Source organism: Crocodylus porosus, unplaced genomic scaffold (assembly GCF_001723895.1).
Source record: "Crocodylus porosus isolate Cpor-Errol unplaced genomic scaffold, CroPor_comp1, whole genome shotgun sequence".
Classification (NCBI taxonomy): domain Eukaryota; kingdom Metazoa; phylum Chordata; order Crocodylia; family Crocodylidae; genus Crocodylus; species Crocodylus porosus.
The window spans coordinates 28,470,203-28,489,027 of NW_017728912.1; the positions used below are offsets into that span (position 1 = coordinate 28,470,203).

Sequence of the window (18,825 nt, forward strand, 5' to 3'; positions counted from 1 at the left end):
TAGGGTTCAGTCTTGGGGCCAATTTTGTTCAATATCTTCATTAATGATCTGGAAGCATACCAAGCTGGGGAGAAGTAGTAGATATGCTGGAGGGTAGGGTTAGAATTCAGAGAGACCTAGACAAATTGGAGGACTGGACCAAAACAGATCTCATGAGATTCAATAAGGAGAAGTGCAAAGTCCTGTACTTAGGACAGAATGATCCCATGCACTGGTACAGACTGGAGACTCACTGACTAAGCAGCAGCTCTGCAGAACACACCCACTGAAAAATATGTCCTTGTTGCCAAGAAGGTTAACGACATACTGGTCTGCATTAGTAGAAGCTTTGCCGGCAGATTGAGGGAAATGATTATTCCCCTCTATTTGGCACTTGAAAGGACACATCTGGAATACTGTGTCCAGTTTTTGGCCCCTCGCTACAGAAAGGATGTGAAGAAATTGTAAAGTTGAGTGGAGGGCAACAGAAATGGTTAGGGGAATGGGGCACATAACTTATGATGAGAGGCTGAAGGAACTGGGCTTATTCAGTCTGGAGTACTGTGTTCACTAGAGAAGGGGTGCAGACAAATTGGACAGTCCAGCAGAGAGCAACAAAAATGGTGAGGGGACTAGGGGCATGACTTATGAGGAAAGACGGAGGGAAATGGGCTTATTAAATCTAGAGAAGAGGACACAGAGGGGATTTAATAACAGCCTTCACCTATCTGAAGTGGTGTTTGAAAGAGGATGGAGCTAGACTGTTCTCAGTGGTGGCAGATGATAGAACAAGGAACAATGGTCTCAAGTTGCAGCAAGGGAAGTTTAAGTTAGATATTAGGAAAAACTTTCTTACGTAGAGGGTAGTGAAGCCCTGGAACAGGCTACCCAGATGGGCTGTGGAACCTCCATCCTTAGAGGTTTTTAAGACCCAGGTAGACAAAGCCTGTGCTGGGATGATATGGTTCATAGATGCATAGATTGTTATGGCAGGTCATTGGGTCCAGCCCCCCAGCTCTAAGCAGGAAGACAACTGGAGTTAGGCGACCCCAGCAAGGTGACTGTCCAGTCTCCTCTTGAAAACCTCCAGGGTAGGTGACTTCACCACTTCTGGATGGAGTTTATTCCATAGTCTGGACACCCTGACTGTGAAGGAGTTTTTCCTGGTATTAAGCCTGAAGTGGCCTTTCAGGAATTTGTATCCATTGGTCCTGGTCTTCCCCAGGGGTGCCCTAGTGAACAGTTGTTCACTGAGCTCCTGGTATACTCCTCTGATATAGCAGTAAGCTGCTATCAAGTCCCTTCTCAACCTTCTCTTCTTTAGGCTAAGGAGGCCCAGGTCCCTCAGACTTTCCTTGTATGGATTGTCTTGCAAGTCCCTGATCATATGGGTTGCTCTTTTCTGGACACTCTCAAGTTTTTCCATGTTCTTATTTAAGTGCAATGCCCAGAACTGGACGCAGCATTCCAACTGCGATCTCACTAGTGCTGAGTACAGCAGAAGTATCATTTCCTTAGTTTTACAAGATGCATTGGTTGATGCATGCCAGCATGTTATTTGCCCTGCTGACCACCGCCTCACAATGAGATGAGTCATTCTCGGCTCATATTCATGCAATGGTCAATCATTACCCCTAGGTCCCTTTCGGCCGTGGTGCAAGTCAAGCTCTCAACACCGAGCTTGTATGTATGTTGAGGGTCATTTGCCCCCCGATGGAGCACCTTACACTTGGAAGTGTTAAACTTCATCTGGTTCTGGGCTGCCCAGCTCTCAAGCCTGTCCAGGTTTGCCTGTATCTGCAACCTATCCTCTGGCATGACCACACTGCCCCATAACTTGGTGTTTTCCATGAACTTGGCCAGTGAGCTTAACACTCCACCATCCAAATCATTGAAAAAGACGTTGAAAAGCACTGATCCAAGCACGGACCCCTGAGGGACACCACTGGCCACTTCATGTCAAGATAACACAGATCCATTATGAGAACTCACTCTACCCTGTAGACAGTTTCCCACCCACTAAACCGTTAAGCAGCTGAGCCCACAATCTTCCAGGTTTCCCACAAGGATATCCTGGGGTACTAGATCAAAAGTCTTTTGGAAGTCTAGGTATATAACATCTACCTCATCTCCCATGTTCAGGTGGCAGAGACCTGATCGTAGAAGGAGATGAGATTGGTAAGACAAGACCTACTTGCAAGAAATCCATGCTGGCTAGCACTCAGAATCTTACCTTCCTTGAGCATATCACACACAGATTCTTTAATGAGCTTTTCCAGGATTTTCTCTGGGCTAGAGGTTACACTGATTGTCCTAAAATTGCCCGGGTCCTCCCTGTTCCCCTTCCTAAAGATAGGCACAATGTTGGCCCTATTCCAGTTCTCAGGGATTTCCCCTGTGCACCACGAATTCTGAAAGACCTTTGCCAGGGGTTCCACAGTGACCTCAGCCAGCTCCTTCACCACTCTCGGATGAAGTTTGGGATGGCCCTTCCCTGAGCAGGGGGCTGGACTAGATGACCTCCTGAGGTCTCTTTCAACACTAATTTTTTGTGATTCTTTGTCAAGGGAGAAACAAATGGAGAACATACCCTCTTTTGATGGTGGAATTCTCAACACTTTGGGATGATATTAAAAGCACAAGCCCTAAAGAAAGCCAATAGGTTTCATACGCCCCCATCTCTTAAGTGCTTTCAAACATCTCCATCCCCTACATATCAAGACAAACAATTTTCATTTTGTGCCTGGGCACTACAAAAAGTGCCAGATTCTTTGGGGTGCTAAGAAGCTCCGCCATGCCTTCAGCCAATGGAAATGCAATGATGTTTCCTTGTATTAAATCCAAGCCATTTATGAGGTGCCTAAATTTGTATTTAGGGGCTAATGTGAGATACTTGTATTTCTTAATCATGGCCTTGAAATACAAATGAAGGTGATCACCCTGACACAGGAGAGCTGTGAAAAAGGAGTAGCTGCCAACTGCAGATTAGAGATTTTGCTTTGCATTTCACAAGCAAGGAAGACTATTCTAAGTTTGGCAAGTGTCCATGGGACTCAAATGAAAGGAATTGATTGGGAAGAAGGAAATAACATATGATCTATTTCATCTAATAAGATCTTCCCTGCAGAAAAGCTTTGTGAAAACTGCATTTATGAATCATCTATATTTGCTATTCTACTATTGGGGAATTGAGAATATATAAGCAACTGCTAGTGCAATTACTCAGGGGAAGTGAACAAAGCTATGGAAAGAGGGGGAAATTGCTTGCCGACAATAAATGTCTGTTTCTTCAACACAATTTCCATATCCTTCTAGGGAATTCCAAGGGAATATGAAAGATCCAGTCTTCCAACAGCCCAAATCAAAGTGACATCTCTCAATGGCATCTGTAGCTCTTTGTTTTGAGACTTTTCCCAATGCCATCCAATTTTAAGGGTTGACTCAAGTTACAAAACCCAGATAATAAGACAGAAAAACTCCATGAATATTTAACTTTGCTAGGTTAGTTGTGGGCATATTTCCATAGATATAGTTTAGTTATAGTTATAAAAATGTACACTCATGTTCCTTTTTAATATTTATATAAAGCCTGTTAGAATCCAATGATAAACTAAAGTCTGATGCTTTGATCCGATTCTCCTAACAATAGGCTCACTGAAGCAGAAACACGCAGGGTGTGGATTTATATTTTCTCTCTTACTGACACAAATCAAGTGCAGGTTTCTCAAGCTGTGAAATATATTAAGTTCACAGAGTTTTAACAAAGGGTTACCAAACTGCAAAATCCTGCTGCGAATCAAACTACTTTCAGATGTCCTTTTAATTATATTAAATGAAAGTTAGGGCCGCTTTGATGCTTATGGGCAAACATCTAGATCTTTGAGAAAGCTGCTAAAAGTACTCCCTGTTGCTGTAGTTAATATACTACATTGTATGCACACTGCTAGCCAATTTATTCCAGCCACTTTAACAAGGATATCCAACCTGACAGGCCGCACAGAATAGCATCAGGAGTCAAGCAAAGCACAAATCATTAGAGGACTCTGAAAGTTGTTTGACACGCACCACAGAGCTCTTTGTCACACAGCCAATTAAGTGACCAAACAAGGAACTTGAGAATCCTCATTAAGTTGCTCCTTACACTATAAATGGAGGTTGGGCTCTCTCTTGTCATATGTACTACAAGTACACAAGTAAAAGTGGCATAATTCAATTTGCACCCCGTCATGAAGGTGCAAGTTTCTTCTTTGGTTCACATGCAAGTTGATGCCAGTATTACATGTAAGAAATGGGACAGAGAAGAATTAGGCCACATTGAGTATTATAGATTAAGTCCCAGCTATCTCTCTTATCTGCTGAGGGATACCAGGTTTGCAAAAAAACCAAAACAAAACAGAGGGGGGTCTTACCACTTACAAACTTAATATTTCAAATCCTTTGAAAAAAGCCAACTTTGTTTGCTTAGAATAATTGTTCAGGCTGCTCACATGATACTAAGGTGAACAGTTTACAAATATTTGCAGTGAGGCACACAGAGAGGTGATAACTGGTGAACAGAACCAAAAAGGGAGGCTTTTTATCAAAACAACAGTAACCTTGCTAAAAAATGGAGAGCACCCAGGATGGAACTCTGCTCATGGCATGCCCTGTGCTCCTTACTAAAAGGGTGGTGTCTTCATAACACTCCCATCAGCATCTCCAGTAGGTCTGAGGTAAAACACTTGCTTAAGGGCAAAAAATACCACTTGTCGGGGTGAAAAGCTGTCTACTTTCCAGAGGTTTCAGGAAGCGGCTATAGTATGGCTAACACTTAGAAGAATCAAATGGGCTTCAGGCACACTAGGAGTAGGTCTGTCCAATAATGTGTAGGTGCTACTGTAGTATGCTGAGGTATACCCATGCCAGGTAGCACAGATAAGAGCAAGGAAGAGAAGATACTCTGTGCCAGCTTCAATATGTGCTAGTAACCAGAGTAGGTATTCCAGGTCCCTGGAGGGTTTTACTCTGGTTGTTAGGTTATGTTGAAGTCCTATAGCCCATCTCCACTGCCAGCTGGGTTAAAGCTACTCAGATATTTTTGCCAGCGTGCTACACACATACACCTTTCTTTTGCTGGGTAGACATACCCTAAGTAAAAGAAGGAATGCTTGCTGTGCTCAGGTAATTAGAGATATGCAAAGCCTCCACTAGAGCTAGACAGACATGGTGCGGGCAAATGCGTAAGCTTCTTCCCTCAGCCCATTGTAAATAGTAATTTGCCTTGGCTGTTGTGTTCACTTAAGACAAATTGTAAAGCAACAAGATTCATTTTCAGAAGTACCTGCTAGAGGTTACCATGGAGTTCTCTCCAAGCATTTGCATCCCAACTGGTCTGTTGTGTGAATAGATAATAATGGGATAGGCATCTCACCTAGCCCTAGAACAAAACTTTAAAAATGAACTTGTGCAACAAGAATGCATTCACAGACTGCATCATGTTACGTATGGCCTGAACCAAGATTATAGATTCTTATATCCTTGCCTGGATTAGCTTTCATAAACCCAATGTCCCTCAATATGCTAACTGCTTAATTTTTTTCTCCTATCCACCTTGCCTCTCATAGCAGTGTCCCCTTCTGCCTGCACCCGCTTTGTATTCTGATCACTGTCTTCTACTTAGCAGCTCTACTTCCTCCACTCCCTTCATAGGATCTGATGAAGTAAGCTCTCTGTTTACAAAAGCTTATTCCATACATCTCTGATTTAGTTAGTCCAGAAAGTTGCAAATCTGCCGTGCCTTCTGAACGAACAGTACATATACATGTCATTGTAGCTTCTCCTTACTCCACTGTAGGCTCTTATATTGCCAATAGCAACATGTGGTAGGCAACAACTACCCCACAAGGGCCAAAGCTTCATTTCCTTCATTGTTGGGTAGGGGCCATACAATCATAGAAAAGTACACTTGGAAAGAACCTCACAGGATCATCTAGTCCAGCCCCCTGCTTGAGGCAGGAGTATCCTTGACTAAACTATACCAACCAAGTGTAAGTCCAACCTGCTCTTGAAAACTTGCAAGGATGAAGATTCTACAGTTTTTCTAGATAGCCTATTTCAATGACCAACCAGCTTCATAGTCAGAAGGTTTTTCATAATTTCCAAAGTCAGTTTCCTCTGATGAAGTCACAATCTGTCTCTTCACAATCTGTCAGCATCCTTCTTGAAGTGTAGGGCCCAAAACTGGACACAGTATTCCAGGTGAAACCTCAACAGTGCTGAATAGAGTGGAAGAATCATTTCCCTTGATTTGAGAGTGACACTTCTGTTAATACCACCCAGTTTGCTGTTAGCTTTTTCTACAACAAGAGCACACTCTTGGCTCATATTCAGTTTATGGTCTACTGTAACCCCCAGGTCCTTCTTGGCAGCACTGCAGCCAAGCCAGTCATTCCCCAGTCTTTATTTGTGCACACAGTTATTCCATCTCAAGGAGGAAATTGGTGAAGCAATGGCTAACACAACATGAAAAGTTCCTGGCACTAGATATAAGGCTGAGTCAGCTTTCTTTCTGTCTGCAGCAAAGGGGGAAGGCATTAAAGACCAGCTTGTACTTCTGCAAGCCACACAGTCACAAATGCCCTGAGTTCAGACCCTGCAAATTTCTGATGTGCTCCTGGGAGACAATACAGCTACCTAGACCCTGCCTTGAGTTTTGCTGCAAGGTCACAAGAGAGCTCAAACATTAAACTCCGTCCTCATCAGTAAATCTTGCAAGAGACTAATTCTTCCCTCTCCACACTCACAGACACCGTTTTAAGTAAGTATGTGGTTCTTAATACTGTAAAAACAGTGTACTTCAGAATAAACTATTCTCACAACATCCCTGTGAAGAAAGGAAATACTATTATCTCAATTTCACAGGTGGGCAATGGGAGTCACACAAGATGTCTGTGCTTTTAAAAGAACTTGAATTTATGTCTCCTAAGTCCTAGGCTGACACTTTAAGGGTACAAACAAACGTTGCTTTTGCCCCAAGGGAAAACCTTTTGTCCCCAGATCAAACAGATGTACACATCCTCTATCCTACTTCAAATCCCTCTGAAGTGTGCTGGATAAAAAGCACTAACTCTTTTTCTAGGGGTATCCTGTTCTCCATCTCTACAATTATTGCAGTCTATTCTAGGGGCCAGCCAATCAGGCTATGTGCTCTCACTGGCTACTGGTGAAAAAGCAACAGTGCAACTTGGAAGGGCAAAAATGACTGTGCCGCTCCTGTTTTGATCCTGGGATAATTAATCCTGGGTCAGATGAGATGTCTGTTTACAGTCTAGTTGCCTCACGTTGTATGGATCACAAAGGCAGAGATCTACCATTTAAAAAAAATCCTCTAGCCTCCTCTCCTTGTTACATCTATCTAACAGATTTATAGCCCCATTGAAATCTCCCAACCTACTCTCCTGATTATAAGAGTTGCAGATACTGGAAAGAACTCTGTCAGGCTAAGATGATCAATCACAACTAATAACCTCTACACAACTGTTAATCACTGAGCGTCAAATGCTCAAAGTAAACTGCCCCAATCAGGCCAGAGGAGGGTGGGGGAAGGGAAGCAACTTCCATAAAATATTAGTTTTGAACCAATTATGGAAAATTTTCTATTTGCTTTGCAGAATGTCTGAGAGACAGGAAGAGGCTAAATGAATCACATGCATTTGCATCACTGATTGTGAATCATTCCCTCAGTTCAAGTCTCTGTCATGGTGATTTCTTCCACTGCATGCCTTAAATAGGTTGGCTAGAGAAAAGTGTATTATAGGGTTGTGTTTGAGAAACAAAGGAACATCTACTTTGATTTCAAGCTTTGGTGCAGGAATCATATTTTTGTTCTATCACAAAATCATAGAGAAGTAGGGCTGTCATCCAACCCCCTAGCTGAGGCAGGATCACCACTATCCAAACTATCCTATAGAAATACATATTCTAACCACTTAGCAAAACTACACAGTCAACCCTGACACAACACAAGACATAACATCCTATCTTGCCACAGCTAAAGCAGGGGCACCATGAAGGCCAATGTCCTGATGTTGTAAAAGTTGTTACTAACCACCCAGAAACAATGCCATGTCCCCTGCTACAGCGGAAGTCTAAAACCCACCAGTCTATACCAATCTGACCATGAGATAAAGTTCTTTCCTGGCCACAAATATGGCAATCAGACTGACCCAAATCAGGGAGGCAAGACCCTCTAGGCAGGAATCTCTGGCTTTAGGTCCCAGCAAGACCACTGGCACACCCCAGTCAAAATACACAGCCTTGGCTGTAGCCTAATGCCTCTGAGGAAGAGACAATTCCTTCCCAGCCCCATACACCAACCAGTAAAGTCCAGAAGCATGGGGCATATCCACAGTAGAACTCAAGTATAAGTATACCTAGGTCATCCACAACCAGTGGCTGTCCAATCTTTCTTGAACACCTCCAGTATTACAGCATCCACAACTTACCTAGGCAGGCTATTTCACTGCTTCACTGTTCTAACAGTGAATAACTTTTTCTGGGTATCTAATATGAACTTACTTTGCTGCAACTTCAAGCAACCAGTCTGTGTACTGCTCTCTGCACTGAAAGAGCAAAAGTGTTCTCCCTCTTTATGGCATCCCTTTAATATTTGAAAACCGATATCCTAACCCCACTTAAGCACCTCTTCCACAGGCTGAACACGCCTAGCTTCTTCAGTCTCTCCTTGTATGGCCTTACCTTCTAAGCCCTTTATCATCTTTGATCACCTGTCTCTAGACCCTCTCTAACTTTTCCACATCCTTTTAAAAATATGGAGCCCAGAACTGCACACAGTACTCCAGATGAGGCCTAACCAGTGCTGAGTACAGAGGCACTATCACTTCCCACTTCTTGCACCTAATGCTTCTATTGATGCATCCCAAAACAGCATTTGCCCTTTATGCAACTGCTGTATTGGCTCTAGACCAATACAGCTACAACCTTGGATACCTGATGTATCTTTCACCTTTCACACATCTTTGTACAGCATCTGGGAGGATTGGTACCCTTCAACATTTTGAGGATCCCTGGGTGTTACTTACTATAACTCAAGCTCAACAATAATAATAAAGACATACAAATATGTATGGATGTGGATATTTAGTTCAATACCATCTGATGAGCAGGTACCGCTTACTGCCAATCTCCTGTGTTAAGTAGAGCATCCTAGACTACCTTACACTTATGAGCAAAAAGAATGTGGCCTTATTCTGCATTTAGAGTTCTTATCTCTTCATTTCTAGGCAATCTGTGCTTATTTTCTACATGAAAATCTCCACTCTAGTAACTCCTTTGGCAGAGAAGGCCTGTCTGGTTGTGTCTTATTGGTAAGGAAAAGAACTCTGTATAGCATTTTCTCTTATATTAGTTTTGACTTCCAAATCCTCAGGCAGCTGTCTGTTCATTTATGCTAATGTGCATTTACCATCTGATTGACTGGTGGACCTTGTTCTTTTGAAAAAAGAAAGAAAGACTAGTTATCACATTAGTATCTGAAGGGGAAGGATAAGTGACCTCTATCTACAGTAAACAAGATCCCTGAGTTTCTAATTCAACAAATGTCATGACATTTTCCCAACAAATTAGATCAATATTAGGTTGAATCATGCAGCTACATAACAGAACAGGCTGATAATCTGACAAATGCATTTGCAGATATACTTATCTGAAGAACTTCACAATAGTTTTGATTCAATATGTGACACATTTTATTTATCATTTATCCAACTTGGTTAAAAAGTGCTTCAATTTCAAAAAGGGGCTGCTCCCCAGCACAAATATTTACAAAGGTTATTTATGTATGTTCATTTATTACTTATGTATGCTCAAACACTTGTTTGGGATGGTTCAGACAAGGATGATACTACCATAAGCAAGGGTATGGACTACATAACCTCCTACGGCTGTTTCTAACCTTGTTGTTCTATGCATCTCTGACGGCAAATGAATCCTCCTAGGATAGCACTTATTTTTCACATCTGGTTTTTTTTTTTTAATAGATCATCCTTCATATCAACTTTGTAGCACATTTGCCCCTTGTTTTCGGTGCTCAGTATTGAACAGTTAGTTTTCAAGCTTGTGTACAGAATTTAGTTACAAGCTGCCAATTCATGACTGTATGATCTGGGCAAGAAAATGATGTCACTGAACTGAAATCCTGATTCCATTAAAGTCAGCAAAACCTGCAATGGATACAGACAGGCATTACATTTGTGGTGGAGAAATACTATCCTACCACTAGAAACTGGAACGATACAGGCATTCATGAAGTTTCTCTTAGAAACAAATGCCTGGCCATTGTCAATTACTTCAAAACAGCCAAAATCTCAACCTTAATTTAAAAATTTACTCATAAACTACCAAAATTCTGCTAAACAGCCCTGGTTGGCAGTGCACTGCAAAAGGCTAACTGGCCTACACAGGGCATTTTCCACAGGCCTTTTAATTCTTACTAAAGATGGGATCTGCCCATGCATGGCAGCAACACTTTTTGGTGATTTCAACTGCATGATCATCAAAGGGAAAATGTATTGCTTTGCAGGCTGAACTGACTCCTAGATATCTAAATCACAGTACATAAAGATGGGTCAAGGTGCATTGTTTTACCTTCATGTAGCCCAAATACAGTACAAATCAAGATGGAAAAGAACAATAAAGTCATTTAATCCCTAATACATTCTTAAAGGGTCAATGCAGAACTGTCCACTCAAGTGTGGTTAGTAGAGCTTTTCTCAGTCTTGTATTCAATAGCAGAGGCAATAAGCTTGCTTCAACTCTGCTGTGGTAAAAATTGATGTCTACAATTATCTTTAAATGTTGAACTAGTCTTAGCAAGTCAAAGGAACGTACTTAAAGTTAACCAAATCCCTAAAGTCTTTGCAGGACTAGGGCCTTATTTCATAACCTCCAACTTTCTTTTCAAATATATTAAATATAATTGATGTTAAATAAATGAAGGAAAAGTTACCAAAAAAAAAAAAAAGGATTTGTTTCCTTCCACTTTATACAGCAAAATCTCAAAGGGCGTGTCCATCTAGAAAATGAAGATCTGATTGCAGATGTGCTCGCAGTAGATTTAAACTAAATAGCTTGGATAACTGTAGCAATAAAGACACAGCCAAATGGACTTCCATGCATAGTAGCTGCCTGAGTAAGCAGGCAGGGTCTCAGGTGGCATGGCAGGATGGGCCCTGAGGGCTGCCATGACATACCCCTGAGGGCTACACTAGTCCTGCCGCATCTCCAGGTCCTTGATATAATCCCCTTTCAATCTTTGCTGCATGCCTTAATGTTCTCTTATGTTGATTGGGAGGCCATCCCTGACTCCGGAGTGATCTCCTTGGTGCCTTGCAGGCTCACTCAGGCTCTGATCTCTGAGCCCTCTGTCTGCTAACAGAACCTTGCCTGTTTTCTGAGGGGGGCTTGTGTACCCAGTCAGAACTCCTCGTACCCTGTCAGCACAACTTGAACTCAGTGGTCACAACTCGTGACCCTAGTGGCTCTAATCAAGTCTTAAGAGCTCCAATTGTAGCCCCAGCCTCCCCCATAGTTATGCCCATGCTTTGCAGATGTCACTTGGTGGTCCTTCATTCTCCTGTACAGGCTTCAGTCCCCTTGGCCTCTGCCCACATGCTACTCTCACAGTAGGCTTCTAGCCTGGGCCCACTTGCTCTGGCCCAGGTTCTTGGCTTCAGCCTCTCTTTCTCAGGGCTCAGACTCTGGGTCCTTGGGGTTTAGACTCTGCCCCAGTTTCCCTCTTTCCTCTCTCTCTAGTGCCTCTGTCTCAGGCACAGATCAAAACCCAGGTGCCTCTCAGGCAATCTGCATGGCCTTTTTACCACCCCTACAACCACCATCTGGTCTTCTGGTATTTACTATCTCTACCCAGCAAAACAAAAGACACAGCCTGTCCAGGTACACAAAAAAGAAACAACAAGATGAACTCAAACCATCCCCACCTTGTGCAAACTTGGAACAAAAAGGAGGCTTTTTTGCCTGCATGCCAGGGCTCCCACTATCGCACTCCAGACTCCACAGCAGCTTGCCGGGGAGGTCATAGAATCATTAACAGCTATGGTTGGAAGGGACCTCAGGAGGTCATCTAGTCCAAACCCCTGCTCAAAGCAGGACCAGCCCCAACTAGATCATCCCTGCCAAGGCTTTGTCTACTCAGGTCTTTAAAATCTCCAAGGGTGGGGATTCCACAACCTCTCTGGGTAACCTGCTCCAGGGATTCACTACTCTCTAAGTGAGAAAGTTTTTCCTAACATCTAACTTAAACTTCCCTTGCTGCAACTTGAGACCATTGTTCCTTGTTTTGTTATCTGCTGCCACTGAAAATAGTTGAGCTCCATCCTCTTTGCAAACACGCTTCCCACTCTTCTCTTCTCCAAACTAAATGAGCCCAGTTCCCTCCGCCTCTCCTCATAGGTTATGTAGTCCAATCTCCTAACCATTCTTGTCGCTGTCCACTGGACTCTCTCCAATATGTCTACATCCTTACTATAGCAAGCATCCACCATGATATCATTCTTGTTGCTCTCTTCTGATCCTAACCCAGAGACTTTCAACAGGCCTGTCTGCATTTTCTTACTGGAGCCTTGAGCAATCATACAGCTCTTTTACACAAAGAACAACTCCTCTTTCTCTTCTTCCCTGCCTGTCTTTCTTGAACAGTTTATACCCATCTATAGGGTTACCATCCATCTCATTTGGAAATATGGGACATCCCGGACACTGCTTCTCTCCTCCCCACTCCTAAGTCAGTGGCCTGCTACAGGAAGAGGCAAAGAGGCATGCTATGACAGGTAGCCTGTCAAGTCACCTTCCTGGGACTAACTGCAGTCAGCGGTGTCCACTTGCTCTTCTCCACTGGACTGTGCCCTGCAACCAGGACACTCATTTTAATCACATCCCAGGACTGACCTCCAAAATCTGGGAGGGTCCCAGGAAAAACAATGTGGATGGTCATCCTACCTATCCATGCCAGTGATCCAGTCATGCAAGCTCCCACCAAATCTCTGTTATTACAATCACGTCATAGTTCTGTGACTGTGCAAGGACTTCCAATTCTTCCTGCTTGTTTCCCAAGCTCCGTGCATTCGTGTACAGACACCTGAGGTAACTACCGATTCCCCTATTTTCTCAGCAAGAATGAGAAGGCGTTCCTGTTGCCCCCTCCTGCTTGTGCTTCCTCCAGGTCACCCACTTACCACAGGATCCTCATCCTTTCCCAGCCAGGGCTAGAGTGAACTTCCTGGCCTGAAGGCAAGTCTCTTATACTGGTATATCCTTCCCCTTCCAGCCAGTCCAACCTATCATGCAGCGTGAGCCCAGTGTTCTCTCATTGGCCAATTCAGCTCTACTTGGTTTCAGTGAACCCATAGCAATGATGTTGAGGACTGCAGAAACCATGTTTCTGCCTCCTGTACTGTTTTAGTCTGCATTCCTACCTCTTCAGGACACAGAGACTCTACTCTTAAAGGGCCCTCACAGGCCCTGCTTGTTCCCCAGCCTTCCCAGTAACAAGGTAAGGGGTCCCTGCTTCAGAGGCCTCCTGGGCCAGGTACAGACATTACACTTTTACAGCTCAGGGATTGGAAACCAGTCTATATCTGTAACGAAGCTGAAGTTAGGCACACAAAAACAGTTTATACCCAAAACAGAACAGAAGTCCAGCACAAACTGGTTTAAAAATGATGGAATGATCTAAGATTTGCCCTCCGCACCAACAGGTGAACGTGTGTTCTGTTCATTACTGATCTACACTACACCACTTACAGAAAACTGCATAACTTAAATTAATTCTGCCTTGGCCTTTTAAATGTCTTTTTCTAGCTGTGAAGCCCACACTGAAGTCTGTGCCACTACATCTTCAGGGCTGCTGACCCTACCAGCTCAATCAAACTAATATGAGTGTGCCTAAATGAGCTGCAATCACACCTCTGACTGCAGTGCAAACATAGTCTAAAAGAGCTAAAAAGAGAAAAAGGAACAAAAACATCCAAGTTGTTTTGACTACCACCTATGAAATCTCAAGAGAAATCAGACTGAATAATGGGCATGGTTAATGTATCTGGAAAGACAAGAGTAAGTCCGTATACTGATACATTTAGCATCTCTCTTGCACCTCAGGAACCCCAAACCCGAAGCAAAGAAGATGAGCTAATAATGAAGAGGAGTGCAATTGTATATATGTTTTATTGTCACAGTAGTCCAAACAATCTAACTATGTGTGCTACAGCATGCAAAAAAGCAGACAATATAATACATCATACTTAATCTGGGGAGATATTTGAGCTATGCAAATGTTTCAGATCTGATTTTAGGCTACAAACAGACGTTGCATTTGTTTCAGGGGAAACCATTTTCTCCTGAGATAATGTGTGATCACTCAGATGTTTAAGCTTGTGGTCTCGGGACAAAGCCTAGAAAAAAAAGACAGCGTGTCTTGGTACTAGAAAGGTTAACAGGAAAGGAAGTGTTAACAGTGTGTCCTGGAACATAATGAAGTGTGTCTGAACAGTTATCCCAGGATTGAATCATTGAATCTAGAGCAGAAAAGTGAAAGTGCATTCATCCACTCACTAACCCATGACTGGAAGGAGAATGTGTATTCAATCCCGGGACTTTTCCTGGGATAAACTGGTCCTAGGACAAATGCAACGTCTGTTCTTAGTCTTACAAGTGTGATTGGTTCTCATGTCTCTCTATATGTATCATATTACAAATCCTACATTACTGCAACATTAAAATTGCAGAGCTAAATACACAAAAGTTAGGGAATAAAAAAATCATGTTTTTTATTGCAACATTAACTTATCCACACCACACATACTACTTTATGGAGCAAATGCTGTAATCAAGGTTGAAGGATAAATTTTATTATAACTCTAGGTCCTGGCCTTGCAAAGACTGAGAGTAACTCTAAATAACTGGGCATGCTTATACAGTGCAATTTAAATGTGTATAGGACTGGGATCACAGAATACAAAGCCAGAATTTTATGACAAAAACACTTTCTTGCAGCTGAATTTCCTATGTTTGTTTTCAGCCAAAAAATAAATATTTGAGGGCAATTTAAAAAAAACAACCACATTTTTCTCACATTTCTGAGTGATATGAGAAGTAAAAAAAAAAAAAAAAAAATCCAGGTATATTGTTTGTTTGTGCTTATGCCCAAAGCACAACTTGGCACGGTCTATCTGACAACTCCTACTGGGGGCAAAGGAAGTTCCATAAGAGGTCTTAGGTCACTTTTAGGTTCCCTAAGAGGTCTTAGGGTGGGAAGGGTCTTTAATTAGAGTGACTCTGAGAGCCACTGTAATTAAAGCACAGCAGCATCTCGCATATTAGCATTCCCATGCTTCAAAACAGTGGTGGAGGCACTTAAACCAAAACTCATTCAACAAGCTTTGGTTCAAGTGCTTCCACTGCCATATTGAAGCAGGGGATTGCTAATACATGAGATGCAGAAGCTGGCTGGAGCACAGTTGGAGTACAGTAATTACCATACTGCAGCAGACTCGATTAATCAGAGCAGCCCCACAGCATGTCTACAGGCACCCCAAGGGATTGGGCCCCAAGATCTCAAGCAGCACATTTGGCAAACCCTTGATGTCCTTGTAAAAAGCCATTTACAATTAAGGAGTAGTTTGTGATTTTACAAAACTACAGGCATATTTGTCTATGGGGTTTGTCTCTCAAACTGCCTGTGGCACTAGTCAGTCATGGAAAAACAAAACAGACAAAACCTGAAACAAAACTCCTAATATTTGTCATCTGAGCCCGTTTCCCAGCCTGACACATAAAATTAAACTCTTAATTCCATATGCTAGGCCTAAGGTGTGCCTCTTGCTATTCCCTTTCATAAGGATGCTCTGCAGTTTGGTATATGTCTACCTCTGCCCTGTTACCAAAGACTGCATTTTTATATTTCTCCTAAGTTTGTAAGCAAGGGAGAAAAAAAATTCTAAACCCACACAGTGACTATTCCTGGGTGAGTATGAACCATATGTAAAATGCATTTGGTTTTGATTAACCTATGTGTCTGGATGTGTGTGTGTGAATTCTTTTCTCCTGTGTGCATAGACCCTGCCTTAGGTAACTCAAAAAATGTCTGAATGGATCTTCTCCCATTTTTTTTCCACCTTTACATTGGGAGTTTCTGCTTCAAATTATCCTGGAAACCAGGGAATGATAAAGTTATCCTGTAACCTTGACTAAGGAATTTGCTGCCACAGTAGCTAGAACAATCAGATTCACAGATATAAGAACAGCATGGCAGACATTCAGTCAAATAACTTGACACATTTATTAAAAACACTAGAAGTACCTGGACATAGGCCCTGCAAGAGCGCTCCCTTTTCTGAAGCTGAATCCAGAAAGACAGCGGATTAAAGACGGAATAGAAAAAACAAGTTAGTGACAGAAGAAAACTAGAAACACATTAAAGAAAATACCCTGTACAAAAACCTCATTTCTCTTTTGATCAGCTTCTAGGGGGAAAAAACATGCAAGCTTAGCAGCCATGGAGTGCTGTAAGGACTGGCTTGAGAAACAGCCGGTTAGTTCTTTTCAGAAAAGCAGTCTGGAACTATGCTATAGCAGCTGTTAGTTATGGCAGGAGATACTGAGATGAACTGTAACTCTTTAGTAGATTAAATTTACCTTGCAAATTTGTATTGTGCGTTGCATTCCTCATCAAACCATGCCAGAGAAGATGGAGCTGATCCTCATGTAGAACAAGGGTGGGAAGATACAGTGACCAGAACATGATTACAGTACCCGGAGGAAAAGCCAAGGGAACTTTTATGTGATCAGCTCCTGCACCAAGAGCAAAGGAGCCACAGCAGCATGATCCCTTGGACAGACTGTACAAGCCTGCCCACAGCTGTGACCCACACACAGATGGTTCACCTATACTTAAGCCTGAATTGCTGGACTTTACTTGCTATTGGTACCTGACCTAATTAGAGTAAATCTACTGCCTACTGGTGCTGCAATCATCCCACTGACTGTGGTGCAGACATACTATAAAACCATGTCTGCACTACTGTCGACCATATCAGGAGGTGCTAGAGTGACTACCAGAACGCTCCCTACACACAACCTCCCCCTGTGTAGCTGATTGGTTTAATCCTGCTTATTGTCATATACCCATCTCTGCTCTAAGACAGCTACAGAGTATCTTTTTGGGGTGCAAAGTGGACATGCTTTGGCACGCTCCATTGATGTTGTAGATATGCTCATTACGTCCTGCTGAGGACACTTTACATTCCTTTAATTAAACTGCTTCTGTAAGGTCTGATTATGCACCCCTTTCTCATGCTGGCTTGAGCCTCCCGCTGTAACCAATGGGGCTACATGCATAAGCACATGCCTTACACATTCTGAGAGGCATTTACATAGAGAGAACCTACTGATTATTAGGATCCTGATTCAGGTAAGCACGCTGGTGTGCTTACACTCCTAGCATGTTATATTTCAGTATGTGCTTATAAACTGGGTCTTAAACATATATTGAAAAACTGTCTTGTATTGGGACCCAGAACAGGATTTGCTCAACGCAGCAAAGAGTTGGCCTACATTGTACTTAAGTGCACCTTGCACTGATATATGTATGCTAGCTTTAAATGCGCTAGCTCAGGTACTGTTAGCAGTACAGTAGTTTAGCCTGGGCTGGGAAACCTCCCAGCCCAGGCTGAGTTACTACCTGGTAAAAAACACACCCTGATCAAAGTGTTACTCCTAGCAGTGCTCAGTTTTGACACCACTGTATTTACCAGAATCCAACATGACTCTGAATTTAAGATACCCCTCCCCTCCCACCATAATGAGATTCTAGACATGGAAATGGCTATGTCTGTTATAATTTTCCATGTATACAATCTAATTATTGGAGGGTTGTCTTAAGTTGCAGTAAGGAAAGCAATTGCAGGGAGGAGGTGGTAGGCGTGCAGGCAATGGGGGGCAAACAATGGGAGAGGAGTCAAGCAGCCTGATCCCTACACCTTGCCCCCCTTACACTTTGACTCCTACCACCTGTGTCCTTCACCACTTGTCCCCCTGCTGCCTGCATGCCCCAGCAGCTGTCCTCCCACAGTGCCTGCCCCCTGACACCTCCCTGCTACTTGCCTCCAACCTGGTTATGATACCCTGCTGCCTGTCCCCTCCACTGCCTCTGCCCCTCCCCATGCCACTTACCCTGTAGCTGCAACTTGGCTCCATCCCTGAGACAGCCTGGAGCATAGAGTGTGTAGCTGCTCCAAACCCAGCCATGATATGCAACAGCTGCTGCAGTGGTTGTGACAGCTCCAGCTGAGCTCCACAGCCAGAGCCCAGATGCGAACTGCTGCCACTGTTGCTACCAAGTCAGGATGGAGCAACGACATGCTCCCTGCCCCAAGCTGGAGCGGAGACTCAGCACCACCAGAGCTGGAGGGTAGGTGGCAGCAGTGTGCGTGTGTGTGGGGGAGGGCAGGTGCACACTGGGATGGGTGACAGCTGTGATTCTGACCCCAACCCAGGGCCAGGCATTAGGCCAGAGCTGGGGCCAAAACTATAGCAGCCTCCCACCCTCCCTGCCACCTTGTACTCAAATCCAAGATCAGGGGCTTTCCTCCCCCCGCCATGTTAAACTGGGCCTCATCTGGGATTTAACTAAATATGGTAATTCACGTTTTTCTACTTGAGCTGTAATGATGGCTGTGAGTGCAGTATAGACAAACCTTAAGCATATGACATAAACTCAGGCCTCTCAAATCATGCTCCTGCAGGTATCATCCTTGCTGATGTATGTCAGTATGA

The 18,825-nt window shown here is 43.2% G+C and overlaps 1 protein-coding gene across 11 annotated transcripts in view; it reads right to left on the reverse strand.

Annotated features, from left to right (window-relative positions):
• The window catches only part of ADGRL3 (adhesion G protein-coupled receptor L3), an 864,517-nt gene that overhangs the window by 157,174 nt on the left and 688,518 nt on the right, over positions 1–18,825 (reverse strand). For 10 of the 11 annotated variants that reach the window (XM_019534224.1, XM_019534215.1, XM_019534217.1 and 7 more), the window contains one exon: positions 16,352–16,390. The exons of the other annotated variant lie outside the window; for it this stretch is intronic. In XM_019534224.1, the coding sequence (XP_019389769.1) occupies positions 16,352–16,390 (39 nt within the window). The remainder of the gene's footprint in view (positions 1–16,351; positions 16,391–18,825) is intronic. 11 annotated transcript variants of the gene reach the window in all.